The sequence below is a fragment of the Ranitomeya variabilis genome, chromosome 5, assembly GCF_051348905.1.
Source record: "Ranitomeya variabilis isolate aRanVar5 chromosome 5, aRanVar5.hap1, whole genome shotgun sequence".
Classification (NCBI taxonomy): Eukaryota; Metazoa; Chordata; class Amphibia; order Anura; family Dendrobatidae; genus Ranitomeya; species Ranitomeya variabilis.
In genome coordinates this window covers 267,435,707-267,460,998 of record NC_135236.1, presented here as the reverse complement: position 1 = coordinate 267,460,998, position 25,292 = coordinate 267,435,707, and the positions used below count along the sequence as shown (strand labels likewise).

At 46.0% G+C, this 25,292-nt stretch overlaps 1 protein-coding gene across 4 annotated transcripts in view; it reads right to left on the bottom strand.

Annotated features, from left to right (window-relative positions):
- SCAPER (S-phase cyclin A associated protein in the ER) overlaps window positions 1–25,292 on the bottom strand; it is a 369,596-nt gene that overhangs the window by 274,928 nt on the left and 69,376 nt on the right. For all 4 annotated transcript variants that reach the window (XM_077264248.1, XM_077264247.1, XM_077264249.1 and 1 more), the window contains 4 exons: window positions 17,531–17,631; window positions 7,770–7,886; window positions 5,333–5,490; window positions 3,444–3,709 (listed from right to left, as the gene is read on the bottom strand). In XM_077264248.1, the coding sequence (XP_077120363.1) occupies window positions 3,444–3,709; window positions 5,333–5,490; window positions 7,770–7,886; window positions 17,531–17,631 (642 nt within the window). The remainder of the gene's footprint in view (window positions 1–3,443; window positions 3,710–5,332; window positions 5,491–7,769; window positions 7,887–17,530; window positions 17,632–25,292) is intronic.

Here is a 25,292-nt window from a genome sequence, read left to right as displayed (position 1 = left end):
CTCCATCCTACCAAATTCCTAACCCCAATCCCACTTTCTTGCCCACCCGGTCAATTGCCTTCTCCACTCCTTCACCACTACCTATTGATCCTTCCCCACCACCAACACATTCTTCTCTCCACACTCCCACTGTCGAAGTGTCCCTATCCGACAGCCCCTCCAGCACTATCTCCACCTTATTCCAATCTTTAGTTTGTTTTGTACGCTGCGAAATTTATTTATTTATTTTTGTTTCCAAATAAAAGTTGGGTTTGGATATTGGAAAAAAAATGTTTTTAATAAAAGTTTGTTGTTTACAGCTATCTTGTATTTATTCTTCATAAGGTATAGATTAACACACTTTGGATAAACAAGGTTTATTGGTCAGAGGTAAAATACTTTGGGTACAACCCAAACTGATGCACAACTTGTGTAAAAGGTAAAACCAAACAGGTACACATCTTGGGTAAAATGTAAAACCAAACGGGTACACAACTTGGGTAAAAGGTAAAACCAAACAGGTACACATCTTGGGTAAAAGGTAAAACCAAACGGGTACACAACTTGGGTAAAAGGTAAAACCAAACAGGTACACAGCTTGGGTAAAAGGTAAAACCAAACAGGTACACGACATGGGTAAAAGGTGAAAAAGTTACTAGGTTCAAGACAAATTGTTTAAACTCTCTCATCCTGCCAGTGTATTCTTCCTTCGGGTGAAATAAAATATTCTGCAAAGTGATCCCGTATTCTGGAAACAGTGGCAGAACTTCTGTATGTCTGGTTGCTATAATCAGCCAAGGTGGTTTCGGAAGAATGTTCCTCAATGGAAAGCTGTTCCTTGGATATAACATAATTGTGAAGGACAACACACGCTTTCACTACCTCATCCACAGTGTCTGTCTTCAAGTTAATGGATGTCAGGAGAACTCTCCATTTGGCGGTTAAGATCCCAAACGCACACTCCACCATTCTACGTGCACGTGTGAGTCTGTAGTTGAAAATTCTTTTAGTATTGTTTAAACCACGGCTGAGTAGGGTTTCAAAAGATGTTCTGAAAGCTGAAAAGCTTCATCTCCAACACAAACAAAAGGCATTGGTGGCTCAGAGGTTTGAGGCAGTGGTCTGGGGGGGGGGGGGGAATTGAAAGGTTTGTCCATACAAATGCCATCCCATAGAAGACAGTTTGAAAACTTGAGAATCATTAGAGCGGCCATACGCCCCAATATCCACCGCTTCAAATTTGTAATCCGCATCGGCGATGGCCATCAGCACGATGGAAAAGTACTTTTTGTAGTTTATAAACTGAGATCCAGAACCAGCCAGTTTCACGATACGGATGTGTTTCCCATCCACAGTGCCCAAGCAATTGGGAAACTGACACACTTCCTGGAATCTGTCAGCAACTTCCAACCAAGTCTGCATTGTGGGATGTGGAATGAACTCGTCGTGCAGAGTCCCACACAGCACACGGCAAGTGTGCCTCACTATTCCAGATATGGTTGAAATGCCCAGTCTGAACTGAAAATGTAGTGAAGACAGGGATTCACCAGTTGCTAGGAATCTGTGAACAAAAGCAAGGCAGAAATTACTGCAAATTCAAAATATCAATCAATGAAAGTGCGCTACAAGAGTAGATCCAAAAAGAATGCTTACCGAAGAGTGACCATCAGACGCTCAGCCGGTGTAATGGAGAATATGCAATAGGCATCACTCCTTCTTATTAGATGTTCAACCCGCTCCACCAATACATCAAAGTTCTCAGCTTTCATCCGCACATAGCTGAAAAACTTGTCAGGGTCTCCTCGTAGCTCCATGTATAAAGTAGAAAAGACTCCCCGCGTCATTCTCTGTGCCGTGATGGGGTGGATCCACAAACGGCGGCGGCGCAGACGCATGACACGCTGTCTCTCTCGCTCCTTCTCAATAACAATCGCTTTCAATCGATTCGCCTCTACGATGAAATCCAAGTTGTTCTGCAGAATCTTCGCAATAATGCCGTCCATCTTGCTCTGTATTTTGCTCCTCTCAAACCTGTCACAGATGGGCTGTAGGAACACTATATATATAGTTTTCAGCGGGCCAATCACCTTTTTAGCCTTTCAGGGGGAGTTTCTAGAAACCGGATCCGTCAAAAACCGGATGGAAAACCGGACGAAATGGATGACAACCTGATGGAACGGATCCGGTTTCTTGCCGGATCCGGACGCCTGATCCGGCTACAAACCAGATCCGTTCCATCAGGTTTTTGCAAAATACGCCGGATCCGACGCTGCGGCACGACGCCGGAACCGGCATGCGGCGAAAAACCTGATGTGTGAAAGCAGCCTAATCAGACTTGAGATCTCGGCCGGGTCGAGATCCCAGTCTGCACACGCGCCACCATAGGCGGACCACGGCTTCAGGAAAATGGCCGCCAGGAAAGCAATATACTCCGCTCTGCCTCACCTACGACACTGGGCCCACAGCATCGCAAAGCTTCTGCCTCCGCCAGCTTCCTGAGGCAGGGACCCTGCCTGCCGTGATCCCACTCCACCACCGCCACAACCCACCTGGTAAGCTACAATCTGACTATAAGACACACCCTCCATATCCCCCCAAATTTGGGGGGGAAGTGCATTTTATAATCTGAAAAATACGATAGATGTCAATTAATCCGTTTCGACCACAGACAATTTTTAAAACTCGGACAGTTTTAGCATGATGAAACTCAGAAATTTGGACATGAAAAAAAAAAAAAAGTTAAAAAAAATAAAAAATGTTTGTGTTGCCATTTTCTGAAACCCCTAAATGTGTTATTTTTTCGTTGATGGAACTAAGTGATGGCTTGTTTTGTGTATCAAGCTGTAGTTTTTCTTGGTAACATTTTAGGGTCCATAAGAGGTTTTGAGTGCTTCTTATTGCATTTCTTGTGGGATGTGAGGAAACTGAAAAACAGCAATTCTGTCATTTTGATTATTTCTTAGATCATTTTATATTTTGATTGAGTAGACTTTTACGGAGGTGGATACTGTATTTTTTTGTAAATGTCTATTCTTGGGGGGGGGGCTGGAATTTTCATATTTTTCAAAAATACCACACAAAGAGGGGTCAAAAGGCGCCTGACTACACACGCCTTGGGTGTAACAGTCAAAGATTGTTAACAGCATTTAAGGGGTTTACAGCAATGAATGGAGCTTGCTGCCATTACAGGTAGATGCTGGCTGTGTATCTCAGCCAGGATCTGCAGGGTATGGTTTGGGATCAGCGCCTGAACTTGCTCCATAGACCCGCACCCGACAAGCAAAGTACATATGTGGTGGATGTCAATGAGGGGTTAAATCCATTGATACAATTTTGCAAAAATTGTGGTGTATGTAGATAACTTTCCATTTCACAAAACCCAAATAGAGCAGTTACACAAGGTATAATGAGGCATCTAAGATTACAGAAATAACCACCACAAAGGACATGGGCACACAATTTACCTGGGTGATTTCCGTCAGAGGGATTTCACATGGACAAAGCAATTCCTTAGGGGGTGGTTCAACAAGTACAGGAGGGAGTTCGGACTTTGCAGTCTCTTCTGGAGCCTCAATTGGAGCTTTAGTGCAGTTATTTTCCTTGTCGCTGTCATCTCTCAGCTTATGCTCAGTCACCGATGGAGAATCAGACTTGATAGTCATAGCCGAGGATCTGGACCGAACAGGCCTGCCACGCTGTACAGTCTCCCATCCTTCAGCATCAATCTGATCTGCAGCCACGACAAGGTAATGTGTATAGGGTAAAAGGAAGCTTCATCATTCATCATACAAAGGCTGATCGCTGCCATGTTTACAGGAGGATCAGGAACGAATATTTGGAAAATTGCTGTCCATGTATAAATGCACTTCACAGTAATGTAGCAGGTAGGACACACAAAAAAAAAAAATCAGCCATCAGAATAAATCCCCGTTTACCCTGTAAACAGCTTCTAAATGAGTATTTGGTTTAGTAAGACTTCACAATTCATATCTAATAAAAATTCTAAATAAAAGTTGCAATAAATAACTAAATGGAAAACTTAAAGAAATATTCCCATATCAATATGTAGTAGTCGTAATAATATTAGCAAATATCCCTTATTAGAAATGTGATATAGTTCTTTGGATATGCTATGTTGCTTTCCCCATGTGCAGGGCATTGCAGTCGCTTCGGTATCCATGTCCATGGATACGACCAGTAACTAACTGTCACTATATATGAGTGGTCGTAACCATGGACACTCAAGCTACTACAATGCACTGCCCATGGTGTAAGCGACATAGTGAATGAGAAGAACTAGACTACAATTCTAATTGGAGGTATTTGCTAATAATATTACACCTTCTACATATTGGGATAACTTCCAGGTGATGGGAATACCCCTTTAAAGACGATCTGTCACTGTCAAAAGTGGCCAGTTCTTGTTTTTATTTTATTCCCATTGCTCCCATGAGTATTCTATTTTTAATTTTTATTATTTTTAAATCTGGTGCAAATTTTTTATGATCTTTAAAATTGGGTGTGGCTTACAAAATTCTCTGAGGGGTGTGTCTTTAGGCAGCTTTGCAGCATTATCCTGTGAGCCACGCCCACTTGGAAATTATCATAAATATTAGCGGTAAATGAAAAAGTCCGGTATCTCTGGAACGGAATAACGGCTTTACAAAAAAAATACTCGGGAGAGCAGAGAGAATAAAATACAAGCAAAAAGTAGTGACTTTTGACCTGGTGACAGGTCAGTATTCTTGATCAGCCGTGCTAGATGCATTTACCATACACGCATACTTTCACAATTTCTGCCAACCCCGTGATTTAATAAGGGTTAACTGCCTTTCGGTTTGGAGATTTAATGGGTTTGAGGTTTCTAAACAGATTCTTAGGACGGTCTTGTAGTATTTCGCTGCATTAAAGCGCTTTTGGGTCTTCTGAATCTTGTTCTCCTTAACTTTGCAGAATATCCTGTCATTTCTATTCATAAAGCAATTTGGTAGGAAAACAAAGACACAGGACTAGTGTTTCCTGCTGGAGCCTGTCCACTTCACTTCCTGATCCTCGCTGATAGATTTATGACTAGGATAAAGTGGAAGGTTTAAGAGGCAGAAAGGGAGGTGCTCTGTAATAACTGCTCAACACCGGTGGAAACAGTAACGCAAAACATAACCGCTACATTCACAAACCCACCACCCACACACAAAGTAATGGAGCTTCATTAGGGTACCTACAATGTAAATATAGTCAAAATCATTGTATACAATAGAGATAAACAGAAAATGAGTAAATCTATTCTACTTTTTATCTACTGGTGATCTATAAGCGCAGCCACCACCGGCAATGACAAATAACCGTTGCTCACCGTTCTCCTGCAGAGGCCTCGGCTTGGGAGCTGACGTGCAGGAATGGACAGTCTCTGTGGCTGGACTCCTTGGAGAAGATCTATGATGTGCTTTCACTTTATCAGCCCAGCTAACACCACAAGTCAAACGTCCAGGAGCTAAAGCGAGTGTAGGTCCTCTGTAAAAGCACATCGCACGAGAAAGAAACGATGCTAAATGCACACAGTGTACACTATGCATACATTACAAGAATAGTAATTACTGCACTAGGTACCCAAATACACGCTTACAAACTAAGATCATGTTCACACCATGGGTCTGCAATGCAGGGGTGCTTTTTTTGCAGCAATTTCCTGAAAAAGCAATAAAATTGCTACTATTTTACAATGTTTTCGGAAAGTTTCCGGAAAAAAAAAAGGCATCATGTAAACGCGGCCAAATATGATATTACAGCTATTCTTTATAATGTTATATGGTAACTGGGCTGCATAGACATCCAAATCTAAGATGTTTCAAATGTCCTTATAATAACTTATGCAAATATCCTCTAAAGAGGAAGACGACTAGAGACTAGGACCCCCTATAGGGGTAGTAATCCTCAAGGTCAACATCGTCCCTTTAACGAGCCTTGCCACCAGACATTGTATTTGTAACCATGTGTTTCAGAGTGCTTGCCCCTCATCAGTGCAAAGCATTAAAAAGGTTAACAGGTCGATATTAACCTTTAGGAATGTTACCCCATAGGTGGCACTAGAGTTCAAGCCTTCTTCCTCTCTGAAGAAGAAATTTGCATATTTAAATTTTCAAACGACCATTGCACGGCCTATATGTGTGCTAATGTGAACTTGGTACTCTCCACATGGAGAAAAGTTCTCCTTTAGCCACTCTCTCAGAGGTCCCTCACCTAGACAAATCAGATCTCCAGCTTTCCACTGATAAAAGGCAAATACCCCACAATGTATCTGCAAATTAAGTTTCTGGTTTGACAATATTATATTAAGTCACGTGATGAGACTCGTTAAAGGGTCGATAATTCAATAATGACTTATAGGATTACTACCCCAATAGATGGCACCAGAGTTATAGACCTCTTCCTCAAAAAAAAAAAAAAAAAAAAAGTCAAATTTACAGGACTCTAAGTCTTCTTACGCCAGCTTGGCACTCTACTCAAGGAGAAACGTTCCCCCTTACTCCTTATAAACACTTTGACAAATAAGGTCCTTTAACCCCTTCACGACATCCGCTGTACATGTATGTCGCAAGTTGGAAGCGGGTGTATGGATCAGGCTCACGGGGTGAGCCTGCCTCGTACTCAGCAGGTGATGGCTGTATGTTACAGCTAGGACCACCCATGATTGTTAACCCGTAGTGATGAGAGAATGTGCTCGGATAAGATGTTATCTGAGCATGCCAGGGTGCTATCGGGCGCTATGGCATCTCTGTATATTGCACAAGCATTCATATAATCACAGCTTCAAGTCCGCTATAGGGACTAATAAGAATAGTGAAAAGTATAAATTAAAAAAAAAAGGTTTTTTTTTTTTTTTTTTAAAGTTCAACCCCCCCCCCTCTTTACCCTCCATTAAAAATGAAAAACAATGAAAATAAAAAAAACACACATGTGGTATCACAGAGTTCAGAAAAGCCTGATCTATGAAAATATAAAAATAATTAAAAAGATTGGTAAACCTCAAGCTGAAAAAATTCAAGAACGCCAATATTTGGGTTTTTTTTGGCTGCTGCAAAACCACAAAAAATGATGTAACAAGTGATCAAAACATCATATCAATCCCAAAATGGTATTAATAAAAGTGTAGTCTTGCCCACAAAACATGAGTTGTCACATAGCTCCATCGACCGAAAAATGAAAACATTTTGGGTCTCAGAAAATGGCGACTCATCCCAAAAAATTTTGGTGGAAAACTGCTGATTTTTTTTCACCACAAAATTAATAAAAAACCTGTACAAGTTTAGTATCGCCGTGATTGTACTGACGAGCAGAATCACATTGTGGGGTCATTTTTTACCACATAATGTACACCATAAAAACAATTCCCAAAAAACAATGTTAGAATTGGAGGTGTTTTTTTTTCTTTTTCACAATTTCTCCCCACATGGATTTATTTCCCATTTGGTAAAAAAAAATCTAAATTACAACTTGTCCCCCCCAAAAAAAACAAGCCCTCATATTTCATATGCACAGTGCAGTAAAAAAGTTATGGCTCGGAGAAGAAGGAGGGGAAAAAGACAAGATAATAAACTGGCCGTGTCGTGAAGCCGTTAAACTGACCCCTTAAAATGCATTAAAACCTTTGCTATACATATATGTTTTACACCAAATATCTGATCTAGTGAGACGCTTTACTGATCAGAAAGTCCAGCACAGACATTAGTGAATCATACAAACTAGTCACTGCTTTGTTAACACTTCTATCACGGTTATATCACGGATCATACCCAAAGTTAAGAGCCCTCCTTGCACTTGAGGTGGAGCTCACTCTATCAGATGACGGACTGGGCAAGACATGACGGCCAGGAGACATTTTCTTCACTTCCCATGCCAAAGAGGTAGGTCTATAGAATAAAGATTAGAATTGTAACAAGCAAGGCCCAAGTGAACGATAATAACAACTTACATACAGTAATTAATAAGGCTCCGATCACATGCAGACTTGGCAAATATGATAGAAACCACAACAAAGACCAACAGAAATCAATTGCATTGTGAAATGTTAATTGGTGTAATTCCTCGCTAATTACTGGCATTATCTAGCCATTCTTCGCTTCAGATAATAAAGCCTTGCATCCTTTGATTGCTGTATGATAAATAATCCAGGAACTATTGTATTGGCCTTGTAAGCAGACAGAAGGAAAATTACTATACCCCAGAGGCAAGCGTGGTGTGGAAAGTCATACATGTGGTCATTCATTAATACTGTCACACGGGCGTGCCATCTCTAGTCAGGGTGAGCACATGAAGTCCCTCAGAGACATAGTCAACCTCTTCTACTGACATTACGGGTACAGAGCACACAAAATATAGCACAATATGTACAACACAATGGAAAAAAAAGCTTATGTAATGAATAGGCCATACTTAGTATTTCAGTCTTGCTCTCTGTGAGGGATCAGAGCTGTCAGTCACGGACAGAAATGCCTATAAGTGCGGAGATTAGTCGGCCAATGTGACTCCACAATCTATGGAGCATAAGACAGGTCCATTAAATGTGGTGGTGGGAGCCACTTATTAGCACAATCTCCGAGACAAAAGTCCTGAGGGGTTCTGGGTAAATTTTGATTCGTCTGGAAGGTACTAAATTTTTTCTATACTGAACTATTAGCGAGGTTTCAGCCAATAAAGCTCATCAGTTATTTTTGCTTAGTAGAGTGCAGCAGTGGTGACAGTGATTGGGAGGCTGATATGAATGCCACCCTAAGGGGCATAAAGGGAAGCTTGCCCCCCATCTGGCAGCCAAAAATTCCTGGACAAAGTTGGATGGAATTTGCAGGTGGAACAGTGCTGTCTGACAATCCAAAGGGTTAATAAACCTATCAATTCCGTGTTCAGTAGATTCTTGTCACTGTGCAATATGCACAGTGACAGTGTGCTCTTTCACCAGCTCTCACCATAAGTAACAACATAGCAAGAAAGTGCATTGTCAGTGTGCATTGTAAGAAAAATACCCAGAGTGCTGCCCCCACAGCTTGGATCTAGAAAATACACTGCTCAAAAAAATAAAGGGAACACTAAAATCCCACATCCTAGATATCACTGAATTAAATATTCCAGTTGTAAATCTTTACTCATTACATAGTGGAATGTGTTGAGAACAATAAAACCTAAAAATGATCAACGTAAATCACAACTAATATCCCACGGAGGTCTGGAGTTGGAATGATGCTCAAAATCAAAGTGGAAAATGAAGTTACAGGCTGATCCAACTTCAGTGGAAATGCCTCAAGACAAGGAAATGATGCTCAGTAGTGTGTGGCCTCAACGTGCCTGTATGATCTCCCTAAAACACCTGGGCATGCTCCTGATGAGGCGGCGGATGGTCTCTTGAGGGATCTCCTCCCAGACCTGGACAGTCTGTGGTGCAACGTGACGTTGGTGGATGGTTCGAGACATGATGTCCCAGATGTGTTCAATCCGATTCAGGTCTGGGGAACGGGTGGGCCAGTCCATAGCTTCAATGCCTTCATCTTGCAGGAACTGCTGACACACTCCAGCCACATAAGGTCCAGCATTGTCCTGCATTAGAAGGAACCCAGGGCCAACCGCACCAGCATATGGTCTCACAAGGGGTCTCAGGATCTCATCTCGGTACCTAATGGCAGTCAGGCTACCTCTCGCGAGCACATGGAGGGCTGTGCGGCCCTCCAAAGAAATACCATCCCCCACCATTACTGACCCACTGCCAAACCGGTCATGCTGAAGGATGCTGCAGGCAGATCGATCTCCACTGCGTCTCCAGACTCTGTCACATGTGCTCAGTGTGAACCTGCTTTAATATGTGAAGAGCACAGGGCGTCAGTGGCGAATTTGCCAATCCTGGTGTTCTGTGACAAATGCCAAGTGTCCTGCACGGTGTTGGGCTGTGAGCAAAACCCCCATTTGTGGACGTCGGGCACTCAGACCATCTTCATGAAGTCGGTGTCTAACAGTTTGTGCAGACACATGCACATTTGTGGCCTGCTGGAGGTCATTTTGCAGGATTCTGGCATTGCTCCTCCTGTTCCTCCTTGCACAAAGGCTGAGGTAGTGGTCCTGCTGGCTGGGTTGTTGCCCTCCTACAGCCCCCTCCACATCTCCTGGTGTACTGGCCTATCTCCTGTAGCACCTCCAGCCTCTGGACACTACACTGACAAACAGTAAACCTTCTTGCCACAGCTCGCATTGATGTGCCAAGCTGGATGAGCTGCATTACCTGAGCCACTTGTGTGGGTTGTAGAGTCCGTCTCATGCTACCACGAGTGTGCGAGTGTGAAGCACAACCAACATTCAAAAGTGACCAAAACATCAGCCAGAAAGCATTGGTACAGAGATGTGGTCCCCACCTGCAGAACCACTCCTTTATTGAGTGTGTCTTGATAATTGCCAATAATTTCCATCTGTTGTCTATTCCATTTGCACAACAGAATGTGAAATTGATTGTCAAACAGTGTTGCTTCCTAAGTGAACAGTTTGATTTCACAGACGTTTGATTTACTTGAAGTTATATTCTGTTGTTTAAGTGTTTCCTTTATTTTGACCATACCATCATTTTATACATACACTGCTCAAAAAAAAATACTCACTTGCCTAATTATTCTGCACACTGTGTTATATGCAATTCAGATCATAACATTTAAAGTATTTGACCTGGAAATGTTAAGAAATACTGTTCTAGAACTTATAAAAAGTCTCTAGTTCTGGGGATATTATTAACTTTTTTTAATCCATAGCTATTTAAAGATGTTGTATAACCTTACTGAAAAAGTTTGCAGTTTTTTTCTTTCCTCTTTCCTTAACTATACAACTCCTTATCAGGTATCCATAGTCTTACATCTACTATAATTGTCTAAGGGTCACTTCCGTCTTTCTGTCTGTCCTTCTGTCTGTCTGTCTTTCTGTCTGTCACGGATATTCATTGGTCGCGGCCTCTGTCTGTCATGGAATCCAAGTCGCTGATTGGTCGTGGCAAAACAGCCACGACCAATCAGCGACGGCCACAGTCCGGCGGAAAAATGGCCGCTCCTTCCTCCCCGCAGTCAGTGCCCGCTCCGTACTCCCCTACAGTCTGCCCTCACACAGGGTTAATGTCAGCGGTAACGGACCGCGTTATGCCGCGGTGTAATGCACTCCGTTACCGCTGCTTTTAACCCTGTGTGACTAACTTTTTACTATTCATGAATAGTAAAACGATCTAATGTTAAAAATAATTAAAAAAAATAAAAAATCGTTATATACTCACCGTCCGTCGGCCCCCGGATCGACAACAGGCCTTTCCCGCTCGCGACGCTCCGTTAACCGATCCATGCTGCGATCTCGCGAGATGATGACGTAGTGGTCTCGCGAGACCGCTACGTCATCATCTCGCGAGACCGCAATGCACTCTTGAGACCGGAGCGCACGAGCAGCGTCGGTAACCGCTTCGCTTGGATCCGGGGGCTCCGGAAGGTGAGTATATAACCATTTTTTATTTTATTTTTATTTATTTTTTTTTTAACAGGGATATGATGCCCACATTGCTATATACTGCGTGGGCTGGGCAATATACTACATGGGCTGTGCAATATACTACGTGGCTGGGCAATATACTACATGGGCTGTGCTATATACTACGTGACTGGGCAATATACTACATGGGCTGTGCTATATACTACGTGGCTGGGCAATATACTACATGGGCTGTGCTTTATACTACGTGACTATACAACGTGGGCTGCGCAATATACTACGTGGGCTGCGCAATATACTACGTGGGCTGCGCAATATACAATGTGGGCTGCGCAATATACAACGTGGGCTGCGCAATATACTACGTGGGCTGCTCAATATACTACGTGGGCTGCGCAATATACTACGTGGGCTGCACAATATACAACGTGGGCGCTGCGCAATATACTACGTGGGCTGCGCAATATACTACGTGGGCTGCGCAATATACTACGTGGGCTGCGCAATATACTACGTGGGCTGCGCAATATACAACGTGGGCGCTGCGCAATATGCAACGTGGGCTGCGCAATATGCAACGTGGGCTGCGCAATACGCAACGTGGGTTGCGCAATACACTACGTGGGCTGCGCAATATACTACGTGGGCTGCGCAATATGCAACGTGGGCTGCGCAATATGCAACGTGGGCTGCGCAATATGCAACGTGGGCTGCGCAATATGCAACGTGGGTTGCGCAATATACTACATGGGCTGCGCAATGTACAACGTGGGCTGCGCAATGTACTACGTGGGCTGCGCAATGTACTATGTGGCCTGTGCAATGTACTACGTGGCCTGCGCAATGTACTACGTGGCCTGCGCAATGTACTACGTGGCCTGCGCAATGTACTACGTGGGCTGCGCAATGTACTGCGTGGGCTGCGCAATGTACTGCGTGGGCTGCGCAATGTACTGCGTGGGCTGCGCAATGTACTGCGTGAGCTGCGCAATGTACTGCGTGGGCTGCGCAATGTACTGCGTGGGCTGCGCAATGTACTGCGTGGGCTGCGCAATGTACTGCGTGGGCTGCGCAATGTACTGCGTGGGCTGCGCAATGTACTGCGTGGGCTGCGCAATGTACTGCGTGGGCTGCGCAATGTACTGCGTGGGCTGCGCAATGTACTGCGTGGGCTGCGCAATGTACTGCGTGGGCTGCGCAATGTACTGCGTGGGCTGCGCAATGTACTGCGTGGGCTGCGCAATGTACTGCGTGGGCTGCGCAATGTACTGCGTGGGCTGCGCAATGTACTGCGTGGGCTGCGCAATGTACTGCGTGGCTGTGCAATATACTACGTGGGCTGTGCTATACACTACGCATACATATTCTAGAATACCCGATGCGTTAGAATCGGGCCACCATCTAGTAAGTAATAATTATAGTGCTTTGGAACAAAGCACTATACTGTTATTCCACCGTGGTAAACTTCTTCTTATTCTTATTATTCAGTCCGCACGTAATGCGGCCCGAACCGCTAAACTCACAGACTCCAGTGAGGTGTCATTTCGAAGCCAGCGTTCCTGAGAGGTGTGCTAAGTATTTTTCGTGTCGATTGGATTTGTAGTTTTTGCGCAATTTGTGTTTGAAAAAAGTCTTTCAATGCGTTTCAATGGAGAAATTTTCCCATACGTTTATAATGGGCTGGTTTCTGAGGCAATTTCTAAAAATAACTGCCACCTGGCTGATTAGCTCATTGATATGCGCAGTCAGACACAGTTACTATGCCAACTCCTATGAAATCTACATCAGCTCACCAGGTCACAAGTTTTGTCAGATAATATCAGCTCTTAAAGTGACAGTACAGCACAATTCCAAACCACTATCCGTAGTCTTATGATTATTAGACTGTGGCCCGATTCTAACTCATCGGGTATTCTAGAATATGCATGTCCACGTAGTATATTGCACAGCCACGCAGTATACAGTGCAGAGCCGTGCAGTACACAGCGCAGAGCCGCGCAGTACACAGCGCAGAGCCGCGCAGTACACAGCGCAGAGCCGCGCAGTATAAAGCGCAGAGCCGCGCAGTACACAGCGCAGAGCCGCGCAGTACATAGCGCAGAGCCGTGCAGTACACAGCGCAGAGCCGCGCAGTATAAAGCGCAGAGCCGTGCAGTACACAGCGCAGAGCCGCGCAGTACACAGCGCAGAGCCGTGCAGTACACAGCGCAGAGCCGCGCAGTATAAGGCGCAGAGCCGTGCAGTACACAGCGCAGAGCCGCGCAGTACACAGCGCAGAGCCGCGCAGTACACAGCGCAGAGCCGCGCAGTATAAAGCGCAGAGCCGCGCAGTACACAGCGCAGAGCCGCGCAGTACACAGCGCAGAGCCGTGCAGTACACAGCGCAGAGCCGTGCAGTACACAGCGCAGAGCCGCGCAGTATAAAGCGCAGAGCCGTGCAGTACACAGCGCAGAGCCGCGCAGTACACAGCGCAGAGCCGTGCAGTACACAGCGCAGAGCCGCGCAGTATAAAGCGCAGAGCCGTGCAGTACACAGCGCAGAGCCGCGCAGTACACAGCGCAGAGCCGCGCAGTACACAGCGCAGAGCCGCGCAGTATAAAGCGCAGAGCCGCGCAGTACACAGCGCAGAGCCGCGCAGTACACAGCGCAGAGCCGTGCAGTACACAGCGCAGAGCCGCGCAGTTTAAAGCGCAGAGCCGTGCAGTACACAGCGCAGAGCCGCGCAGTACACAGCGCAGAGCCGTGCAGTACACAGCGCAGAGCCGCGCAGTATAAAGCGCAGAGCCGTGCAGTACACAGCGCAGAGCCGCGCAGTACACAGCGCAGAGCCGCGCAGTACACAGCGCAGAGCCGCGCAGTATAAAGCGCAGAGCCGCGCAGTATAAAGCGCAGAGCCGCGCAGTACACAGCGCAGAGCCGCGCAGTACACAGCGCAGAGCCGTGCAGTACACAGCGCAGAGCCGAGCAGTATAAAGCGCAAAGCCGTGCAGTACACAGCGCAGAGCCGCGCAGTACACAGCGCAGAGCCGTGCAGTACACAGCGCAGAGCCGCGCAGTATAAAGCGCAGAGCCGTGCAGTACACAGCGCAGAGCCGTGCAGTACACAGCGCAGAGCCGCGCAGTACACAGCGCAGAGCCATGCAGTACACAGCGCAAAGCCGCGCAGTATAAAGCGCAGAGCCGCGCAGTATAAAGCGGAGAGCCGCGCAGTACACAGCGCAGAGCCGAGCAGTACACAGCGCAGAGCCGCGCAGTAGACAGCGCAGAGCCGGGCAGTACAGAGCGCAGAGCCGCACAGTATAAAGCGCAGAGCCGCGCAGTATACCGCGCAGAGCCGTGCAGTACACAGCGCAGAGCCGCGCAGTACACAGCGCAGAGCCGCGCAGTACACAGCGCAGAGCCGCGCAGTACACAGCGCAGAGCCACGCAGTACACAGCGCAGAGCCGAGCAGTACACAGCGCAGAGCCGCGCAGTACACAGCGCAGAGCCGTGCAGTACACAGCGCAGAGCCGCGCAGTATACAGCGCAGAGCTGCGCAGTACACAGCGCAGAGCCGCGCAGTACAGAGCGCAGAGCCGCACAGTATAAAGCGCAGAGCCGCGCAGTACACAGCGCAGAGCCGCGCAGTACACAGCGCAGAGCCGCGCAGTACACAGTGCAGAGCCGCACAGTACAAAGCACAGAGCCGCGCAGTACACAGCGCAGAGCCACCCAGTATACAGCGCAGAGCCGCGCAGTACGCAGCGCAGAGCCGCGCAGTATACAGCGCTGAGCCGCGTAGTATACAGCGCAGAGCCCCGCAGTATACAGTGCAGAGCCCCGCAGTATACAGCGCAGACACGCGCAGTACACAGCACGGACACGCGCAGTACACAGCGCAGAGCCGCGCAGTACACAGCGCAGAGCCGCGTAGTATACAGCGAAGAGCCACGCAGTATATAGCGCAGAGCCGCGCAGTACAAAGCGCAGAGCTGCGCAGAGCTGCGCAGTATACAGCGCAGAGCCGCGCAGTATACAGCGCAGAACGCGCAGTACACAGTGCAGAGCCGCGCAGTACACAGCGCAGAGCCGTGCAGTACACAGCGCAGAGCCGCGCAGTACACAGCGCAGAGCCACGCAGTATACAGCGCAGAGCCGCGTAGTATACAGCGCAGAGCCGCGTAGTATACAGCGCAGAGCCACGCAGTATACAGCACAGAGCCACGCAGTATACAGCGCAGAGCCACGTAGTTATACTGCCCAGTCACGTAGTATATTGTCCAGTCACATAGTATACTGCATATCCCTGTTAAAAAAAAAAAAGAATTAAAATAAAAAAGTTACATACTCACCTCCTGGAGCGGCCGGTATCTGATGGTTGTTGCACCTCCTAGAGCGGCCGGTACACGATGCTTGTTGCACCTGGAGTGGCCGGTACCCGATGCTTGTTGCGCGCTCCGGTCCCAAGAGTGCATTGCGGTCTCACGAGATGATGACGTAGCGGTGTTGTGAGACAGAAAGACGGAAGTGCCCTTAGATAATTAGATAGTAGATTACCCCGCTCACCAATTCGGAACCCGAGAGGCCCGGCCCACCAAATCGGACCCCGAGGGGCCCGGCCCACCAAATCGGACCCAGAGTGACCCCGCCCCCTAAATCAGACCCAGAGTGACCCCGCCCACCAAATCGGACCCAGAGTGGCTCCGCCCACCAAATCGGACCCAGAGTGACCCCTTCCACCAAATCAGACCCAGAGTGACCCCTTCCACCAAATCGGACCCAGAGTGACCCCTTCCACCAAATCGGGCCCAGAGTGACCCCGCCCACCAAATCGGACCCAGAGTGACCCCACCCACCAAATCGGACCCTGAGGTGCCCAGCCCACCAAATCAGACCCTGAGGTGCCCAGCCCACCAAATCGGACCGAGTGACCCCACCCACCAAATTGGTCCCTAAGGTGCCCCGCCCACCAAATCGGACCCAGAGTGGCTCCGCCCACCGAATTGGACCCAGAGTGGCCGCGCCCACAGAATCGGACCAAAAGTGACCCCGCCCACCGAATCGGACCTAGATTTACCCCGCCCACAAAATCAGACCCAGATTGACCCAACCCACCAAATCGGACCGCCTGAGGGGCACCCAAGTGTGAAAGTCTTGCAGGGGCAGCCCGGGCACCATTCCAAAGCACTATCTGTAGTTCCTTCAGGAAATACCCATCTAGTTCATTACTGTAAGCTAAGGAGAACTTCAGGCATGGCAGATAATTTCTGCTGTTTTTTTTTTTAGCCAAATTGTAAGAAATCCACAGTGAATCTGCATGTGTCACATATTGATTTTGTCGCAGTTCTAATTCCTAATTTATTTCTAATATATTTTGTGCTTCACAACCGTACAGGTTTCAAGAGCTGCACAAGCTTTCAGAGCACAGACACAGCTTTTCTTACAGCTGCTGGGATCGCACACTGGAGAAAAGAGCTCACACTGGAGTCCAAGACATTATCAAAACTTGTGCAGCTGCATTTCCCTTATGTAGGACACCGCAGATATAGGACAAGTCCAATAAAGGGGTAGCAAGGACTGATTTCTGACACGAGTGAGCTTGACATATGTTACTAACTGTCCAGAAGGTGTGAAGATATACTCAAACTATGGAAAAGCATTTCCATCTTAAAGTGTGATTCTCAAGTTTGGAAGCTATCCCCTATCTATAGGACAGGGGCTTACTTTCGGACTGCTCAGGGACTGTGTGTAGAGAGCGGTGGTCGATCATGTGCACCTCCAACACCTCATTTATTCGTAATGGGAGTGCCGAAACCCAGCCGAACACTGCAGTTGACTACGTCCGGTGGTCCCATAGAGAATGAATGGAGCAGAAGTGCACATGATCAACCACTGTTCTATTCACACAGAACCCTGGTTCTTAGGATCAGTTCCGGGGATCCATGGGGGTCATACCCCTAACATTCAGGAGGTTATGCCCTAACCAAACTTGAGAATGCCTTTTTAATACCATTTTAATGTTTAATGGTAGGGAATGTAGATTATAGAGATAGAATGCATACAACTACTTGTATTACCGGCTTTGTGCATCTGTTTTCTCCAGCTTTTCCTGTAGCTGGATCCAGTCAATCAGAGCCTTAAAATCTCGCACGTAGTTGTCAAGCATCATTAGCACTTCCTGTGTAAGGAATAGAATAAGAGAACAGATTAGTGAGCTCACAGCCTAATAATACGAGTGACATAAAAACTGGAAACACAAGAGATGCAAAAATGCTTTATTACAAATAATTCTACATTTTAGCACTAGTGATGAGCGAACGTGCTCGGATAAGGTGTTATCTGCTCACTGCCTGTCTGTTAGGCAGTCCCTGCATGCAGCCGCGGGGACTCGAACATATATCGGAGCACGCCGAAGTCACTCTGCTAGCATACAAGCATGCTCAGATAACACCTTATCCGAGCACGTTCGCTTATCACTATATTATTATTATTATTATTATTTATTGTTATAGCGCCATTTATTCCATGGCGCTTTACAAGTGAGGAGGGGTATACATAATAAAAACAAGTACAATAATCTTGAACAATACAAGTCATAACTGGTACAGTAGGAGAGAGGACCCTGCCCGCGAGGGCTCACAATCTACAAGGGATGGGTGAGAATACAGTAGGTGAGGATAGAGCTGATCGTGCAGCGGTTGGTTGATCGGTGGTTACTGCAGGTTGTAGGCTTGTCGGAAGAGGTGGGTCTTCAGATTCTTTTTGAAGGTTTCGATGGTGGGCGAGAGTCTGATATGTTGTGGTAGAGGGTTCCAGAGTAGGGGTGATACGCGAGAGAAATCTTGTATGCGATTGTGGGAAGAGGAGATAAGAGGGGAGCAGAGAAGGAGATCTTGTGAGGATCGGAGGTTGCGTGTAGGAAAGTACCGGGAGATGAGGTCACAGATGTAAGGAGGAGACAGGTTGTGGATGGCTTTGTACGTCATGGTTAGGGTTTTGTACTGGAGTCTCTGGGCAATGGGGAGCCAGTGAAGGGATTGACAGAGGGGAGAGGCCGGAGAATAGCGGGGGGACAGGTGGATTAGTCGGGCAGCAGAGTTTAGAATAGATTGGAGGGGTGCGAGAGTGTTTGAGGGGAGGCCACAGAGCAGGAGGTTGCAGTAGTCAAGACGAGAGATGATGAGGGCATGGACTAGGGTTTTTGCAGATTCTTGGTTGAGGAATGAACGGATTCGTGCAATATTTTTGAGTTGAAGTCGGCAGGAAGTGGAAAGGGCATGGATATGTGGTTTGAAGGAGAGATCAGCGTCAAGGATAACCCCGAGGCAGCGAGCTTGTGGGACTGGGGAGAGTGGGCAGCCATTTACTGTAATGGATAGGTTCGTTGAGGGGGTCACGTGAGATGGGGGAAAGATGATGAATTCTGTTTTGTCCATGTTAAGTTTCAGAAATTTAGCGGAGAAGAAGGATGAAATAGTGGACAGACATTGAGGGATTCTGGTTAGTAGGGAGGTGATATCTGGTCCAGAGATGTAGATCTGTGTGTCATCAGCATAGAGGTGATACTGAAAGCCATGAGATTCTATGAGCTGTCCCAGGCCAAAGGTGTAAATGGAGAAGAGCAGGGGCCCAAGGACTGAACCTTGTGGGACTCCGACAGAGAGGGGGCGAGGTGAGGAGGTGGTGTGTGAGTGGGAGACGCTGAATGTCCGGTCTGTTAGGTATGATGAGATCCAGGATAGGGCCAAGTCTGTGATGCCAAGGGATGAGAGGGTCTGTAATAATAGGGAATGGTCCACTGTGTCAAAGGCAGCCGACAGGTCGAGGAGGAGGAGAACAGAGTAGTGTCGCTTGCTCTTGGCGGTTAAAAGGTCAGTGGTGACCTTAGTTAGGGCAGTTTCAGTGGAATGGTGTGACCGGAAGCCAGATTGTAAGCGGTCAAAGAGGGAGCAAGAAGAGAGATGGGAGGACAGTTCGAGGTAGACGTGTTGTTCCAGTAGTTTTGAGGCATAGGGGAGAAGTGATATAGGGCGATAGCTAGATACAGAGGATGGGTCAAGAGAGGGCTTTTTGAGGATAGGTGTGATGGAGGCATGTTTAAAGCTTGAGGGGAAAACACCATTTGTTAGTGATAGGTTGAAGAGATGGGTTAGGGTTGGGATGAAGATTGTGGTGAGGTTTGGGATGAGGTGGGTTGGGAGCGGGTCAAGTGCACAGGTGGTGAGATGCGATCTTGAGAGTAGAGTGGAGAGTTGATCTTCTGTAATGGTGGAGAAGTTGGTTTTGGAGGTGGAGGGCTGGGTAGTTGGGAGGAAGGGCTCTGGGGCTTGTTGACCAAAACTGTCTCTGATGTTATCAATCTTCTGCTTGAAGAATGAGGCAAAGTCTTCAGCAGAGATAAGTGAGGAGGGAGGAGGTGCTGGGGGACGGAGGAGAGAATTGAAGGTGTTGAATAACTGTTTAGGGTTGTGAGACAGGGAGGATATGAGAGATGAGAAGTAGGTTTGTTTAGCTGTGGCGAGTGCGGTCTTGAAAGTAGTGAGGGACTGTTTGAATGCAATTAAGTGGTCGTTGGAGTGGGATCTTTTCCATCTGCGCTCAGCAGCCCTGGAAGCTTGCCTCAGTTCTTTGGTCAGGCTGGTGTGCCAGGGCTGTCTGTTGATTTTGCGAGCTTTGGTATGTGTAAGTGGGGCAGCAGATTCCAAAGCTACAGCTATTGTGGTGTTATATAGAGCGGCAGCGTCATCCGCATTGTGTATGGAACTTATGTCTGTGAGAGGGAGGAGGGATTCAGAGAATGAATGTAGGTCAAGATGTTTAAGATTTCTGCGAGGGTGTGAAAGTTTGTGGGGTGGGGACTCTAGACATGGAGTGGGGAGAGATGAGAATGTGAGAAGGTTGTGGTCAGAGAGAGGAAGAGGCGAGTTAGAGAGGTTAGATAGGGAGCAGAGGCGGGTGAAGATGAGGTCCAGTGTGTTACCATCTTTGTGAGTGGCTGCAGAAGACCATTGAGTGAGGCCGAAGGAGGAAGAGAGAGATAGAAGTTTAGTGGCAGCTGAGAGGGAAGTGTCAATGGGTATGTTGAAATCGCCCATGATGATAGTGGGGATGTCCGCAGAAAGGAAATGAAGTAGCCAGGTGGTGAAGTGGTCAAAGAAGGTGGTGGCTGGCCCTGGGGGGCGGTAAATGACAGCCAGTTGGAGGTTGGAGGGGGAGTAGATGCGCACAGAGTGCACCTCAAAGGAAGGGAGGGTAACAGAGGGTGGCAGTGGGATTGGGGTGAAGGAGCAGTTATCTGACAGGAGAAAACCAACTCCTCCACCATGCTTGCTGCTGGGGCGGGGTGTGTGAGAAAGGTGGAAGCCACCGTAAGAGAGTGCAGCAGGGGAGGCCGTGTCAGAAGGGGTGAGCCAGGTTTCGGTGATGGCGAGGAAGGAAAGTTTGGTAGTAACAAAAAGATCATGGATGTAGGAAAGCTTGTTACAGACAGAGCGAGCGTTCCACAGAGCTCCTGTTAGTGGGACTGGGGAAGCGGGGGCTGGGCGAATGGGTATAAGGTTAGAGAGGTTACGGAAGTTTGTGATGGAGCGTGGGTGGGAGGTAGAAATGACTGTGGGAATATGGTGAGGAGGACCAGGATTTGGAGAGATATCACCAGCAGTGAGAAGGAGCAGAGATAGTGTTAGCAGGTGGGAGCAGGAGAGAGCGTGAGGGGGCTGCCTGTGCTTTGAGACAGAGGATTGTATGTTGAGGAACAGTTCAGAGGAGGAGGTGAGATGGATGGGGAGGATTGAAGAGGAGATGAACAGTTCCTTACTTGGTGTGGGGATTGGGGGAGGTTGCAGAAAGTGAAAGATTATAGGGGTAAAAGTGACAACAAACAGAAACATTGTTTGCAGTGACTGGCCAGTTACCTTCAGTTCCCTTCAGGTTCAATTCAGGTTTTAATTCTAATGTAATCCACACTTTTAGAACACACTTCTAGAAATCACACTGCAGACTGAAGTCATGCAGACTTGTGCTAGGCAATATATGGAAAACTAAGTGCGTTCAGGTGTGGAGCAGAGAGGAGTGGTCTCTGCTCATCTTGGTCAGAGAATTAAGGGTCGACCAGATGCATACAATCAAGACTAAGTAAACAAGGTCATAAATATCACAGAGTAAGTTGGGGGTTAGCACATATCAGATTATAATAGGTGTAGTAACTGTTCATAAAAGATCAGGATAACATACAACAGCTACATATAAATTGAGACAAAATGTTAACCCCTTCACACCACAGCTCTTTTTTCATTTTTGCGTTTCTTCCCAGAGCCATAACATTTTTATTTTTCCGTCAATATGGCCATGTGAGGGCTTGTTTTTTGCAGGACGAGTTGTACTTATGAACGACACCATTGGTTTTACCATGTTGTGTACTAGAAAACAGGAAAAAAATTCCAAGTGCAGTGAAATTGCAAAAAAAGTGCAATCCCACACTTGTTTTTTTGTTTGGCTTTTTTGCTAGGTTCACTAAATTCTAAAACTGACCTGCCATGATGATTCTCCAGGGATTATGAGTTCATAGATACCAAACATGTATAGATTGCATTTTTTATTCAAATGGTGAAACAAAAATCCAAAGTTTGTTAAAAAAAAAAAAAAAAAATGGTGTAATTTTCCGAGACCAGTAGTGTCTCCATTTTTCGTGATCTGGGGTTGGGTGAGGGCTTATTTTTTGCGTGCCGAGCTGACGTTTTTATTGATACCATATTGGTGTGGATACAATCTTTTGATCACCCATTATTGCATTTAATGCAATGTCGCGGCGACCCAAAACAATGTGACTTTCTGAATTTTATTTGTGATATTCTGTCTCTCAATGTTAAAATTAACCTACCCTTAAGGGTATGTGTCCACGTTCAGGATTGCATCAGGATTTGGTCAGGATTTTTCATCAGTATTTGTAAGCCAAAACCAGGAGTGGGTGATAAATGCAGAAGTGGTGCATATGTTTCTATTATACTTTTCCTCTAATTGTTCCACTCCTGGTTTTGGCTTACAAATACTGATGAAAAATCCTGACCAAATCCTGATGCAATCCTGAACGTGGACACATACCCTTAAAATGAGAGACTGTTCATGTCTTTGTCAGTGGGCAAACTTACAAAATCAGCAAGGGATCAAATACTTATTTCCCCACTCTAAAATAATACGTTTATATTTACATAGAATGTAGTAAAAGGTTACAAACATGTGAAATGGGGATCTGTTAGACATCGGATTGTGCACATATCTGTTTTCAACCACTTCATTACAGGATGCAAAGAACATAATGTATTGCGTTTTTTCATCTTTTACAAATAAAAAACCTTTCCATTTTTTATAATATTGCAATCTATGGATGACAAAAGCAAATGCATTGTTGTATGTTTGCATCCATTTATTCATGTTTTTTTCCCCCAGAAAACGTCACGTGATCCATATCCAATGTCACAAAAAAAGGGATAGAAACTAATGCAACGCATATGCTAAACAGAAATAAAAAAAGATGCTTGTTATAAAAGCATCCCACTGCACCAGTTTCACAAATGATCAGGGTTTTTTTTTTTTTATTTACAATATAAAACGTGTCATTTTCAAGAGTTACAATAATGTGGTGTGAAACAGGCCCTAGATATTGTTTCTTCATCATACTGATCCGTAAACCCAGATATCTTAGTTTTCACAATGGAGTCCTGACTACCCTCCAGGTCCTCTCTTCTTAATTTAGTGAGCAGGATTAACAGCTTTAAAATGATCCACTTGCAGCCACAATGCAACTTCCTTCATCTTTAATCCTTATTAATATATTTTCCTGGAAAGACTACCCAGTTGGTATATGTTGTGGCATACTCCTAGGCTTGACATCGCTGGTTTGTAACAATTAATAACCTATAATTATCTTATAATAGAAAACACAAGGCTAAGACACTCAGCAATAGCTGCAAGTAGAAAAGAGGAAAAAAAATGATTTTTTTACTGCTACATTTTCTATAATAAATAATCAAGACACAGAAATGTAAGACAGCCAGAATGCCCCACATATTTTGCGGCCACATTGCCCCTATGAGATTTTTTTTTAGCCATAGTGCCTCATCACAACTTTTAGATATATTGCTTTTTTTTTTATCAGGGACTAGCAAAAATCCATCCATTGAACTTTTCATCCAAAAGGACTGCACCGAGGCGATAGACAGTAAGTACCGTAGATCCATCTTGAAAAACTAAGTGTGGATAGAAAGTGCTGGCAGAGCAGACACTGCATAGTTTTCCCAAAGGTGGGAGATGGATCAGATATTTATGGCATATCTCGAGGATGACATAAATAGCTGAGCTGGAAATACTTTACAATTTCTATTCTCTAATTATCATGACCCTGAAGCTAAAAAGAGAGCTGCAGAAAACAGGGAATGTTAGGGTATGTTCCCACGGTCAGTAAAAGCTGCGTCCATCTGCAGCGTCCAGCTTTTACAGCACAGTGGATGAGATTTCAGGAAATCCCATGCCCACTATGCGTGCACCGGTGCCCACAGCCTACCTGCGGAGATGGACATGAGGAACATCTTTCCAGACTGCAGCATGTCTATCTTGCGAAGACTCGAGTCTCTACAAGATAAATATCATCAGTCCCATGTACAGGATGAGGTGATTCTGCACGGCTCAATGAACACATGCGGAATCACCTGCGTTCAAAAGCAGGCAGCGCTTTGAATGCAGCGGACATGTGCTGCGTCCAAAGCGCTGCCTGATACTGAATGTGTGGACATTCCCTTAGGGTACGTTCCCACAATCAGTGCTTGCTCAGGTTTTCAAGCAGCTGAATTTCCACACCTTAGCTCACTTGCGGGGTTTTTCATGCATTTTTGTAAAGTATAGATAGATATAGGGTAGCCAGATATAGATAGATATCCATGAGATTAGTGTTTTGAGTGTGCAGTTTACTGTACTTGTATTAACCTAATAAATACTTAAAAAAAAAAAAATGACGTGGGTCACCCCTATTTTTGGTAACCAGCCAAGGTTAAGCAGACAGCTGCGGGCTGATATTACCAGGCTGGGAAGGTCCCTGATAATTGGGCCCTTCCCAAACCAAAAAAATAGCAGCCCACAACTGCCCTAGAAGTGGTGCAACACATTAGATGAGCCTATGCATAGGAACATCAGCCATAGGTTACTGAATCGAAAAGATAGGCGACTCTATCATGACTATAACATTACTAGGAGAACTTAGAGTCAAAAAACGTTGCCAATCGTATAAAAATAATACCAATTTTTATTAAAGATACAATCAATGAGCATAAAATATTACCATTTACAATAAAGTGACAGTGACTGATCCATGAATACAGTAGTGACCTAGGAAAGTCGATACAAGACCCAAAAAATGCATGTAATATGTATATACAAAAAATCATATGTACACACTAACGAGTGTGTGAAGCAGCTTACTGCCAAAAACCGGCAGTCCATATAAGGTGCTATACGTGCCGTAAAAACCTGAAAGCTGCAATACACATAAATTAAGTAAAAAGTGTTATTTACCCATGTGGGATGATGTAGAGGTCCCGTCCGACACCCAGTCACAAACCCCAACGCGCGTTTCGCGTTTGAACGTTGCCGCTTCCTCAGGGGGCCTGAGGAAGCGGCAACGTTCAAACGCGAAACGCGCGTTGGGGTTTGTGACTGGGTGTCGGACGGGACCTCTACATCATCCCACATGGGTAAATAACACTTTTTACTTAATTTATGTGTATTGCAGCTTTCAGGTTTTTACGGCACGTATAGCACCTTATATGGACTGCCGGTTTTTGGCAGTAA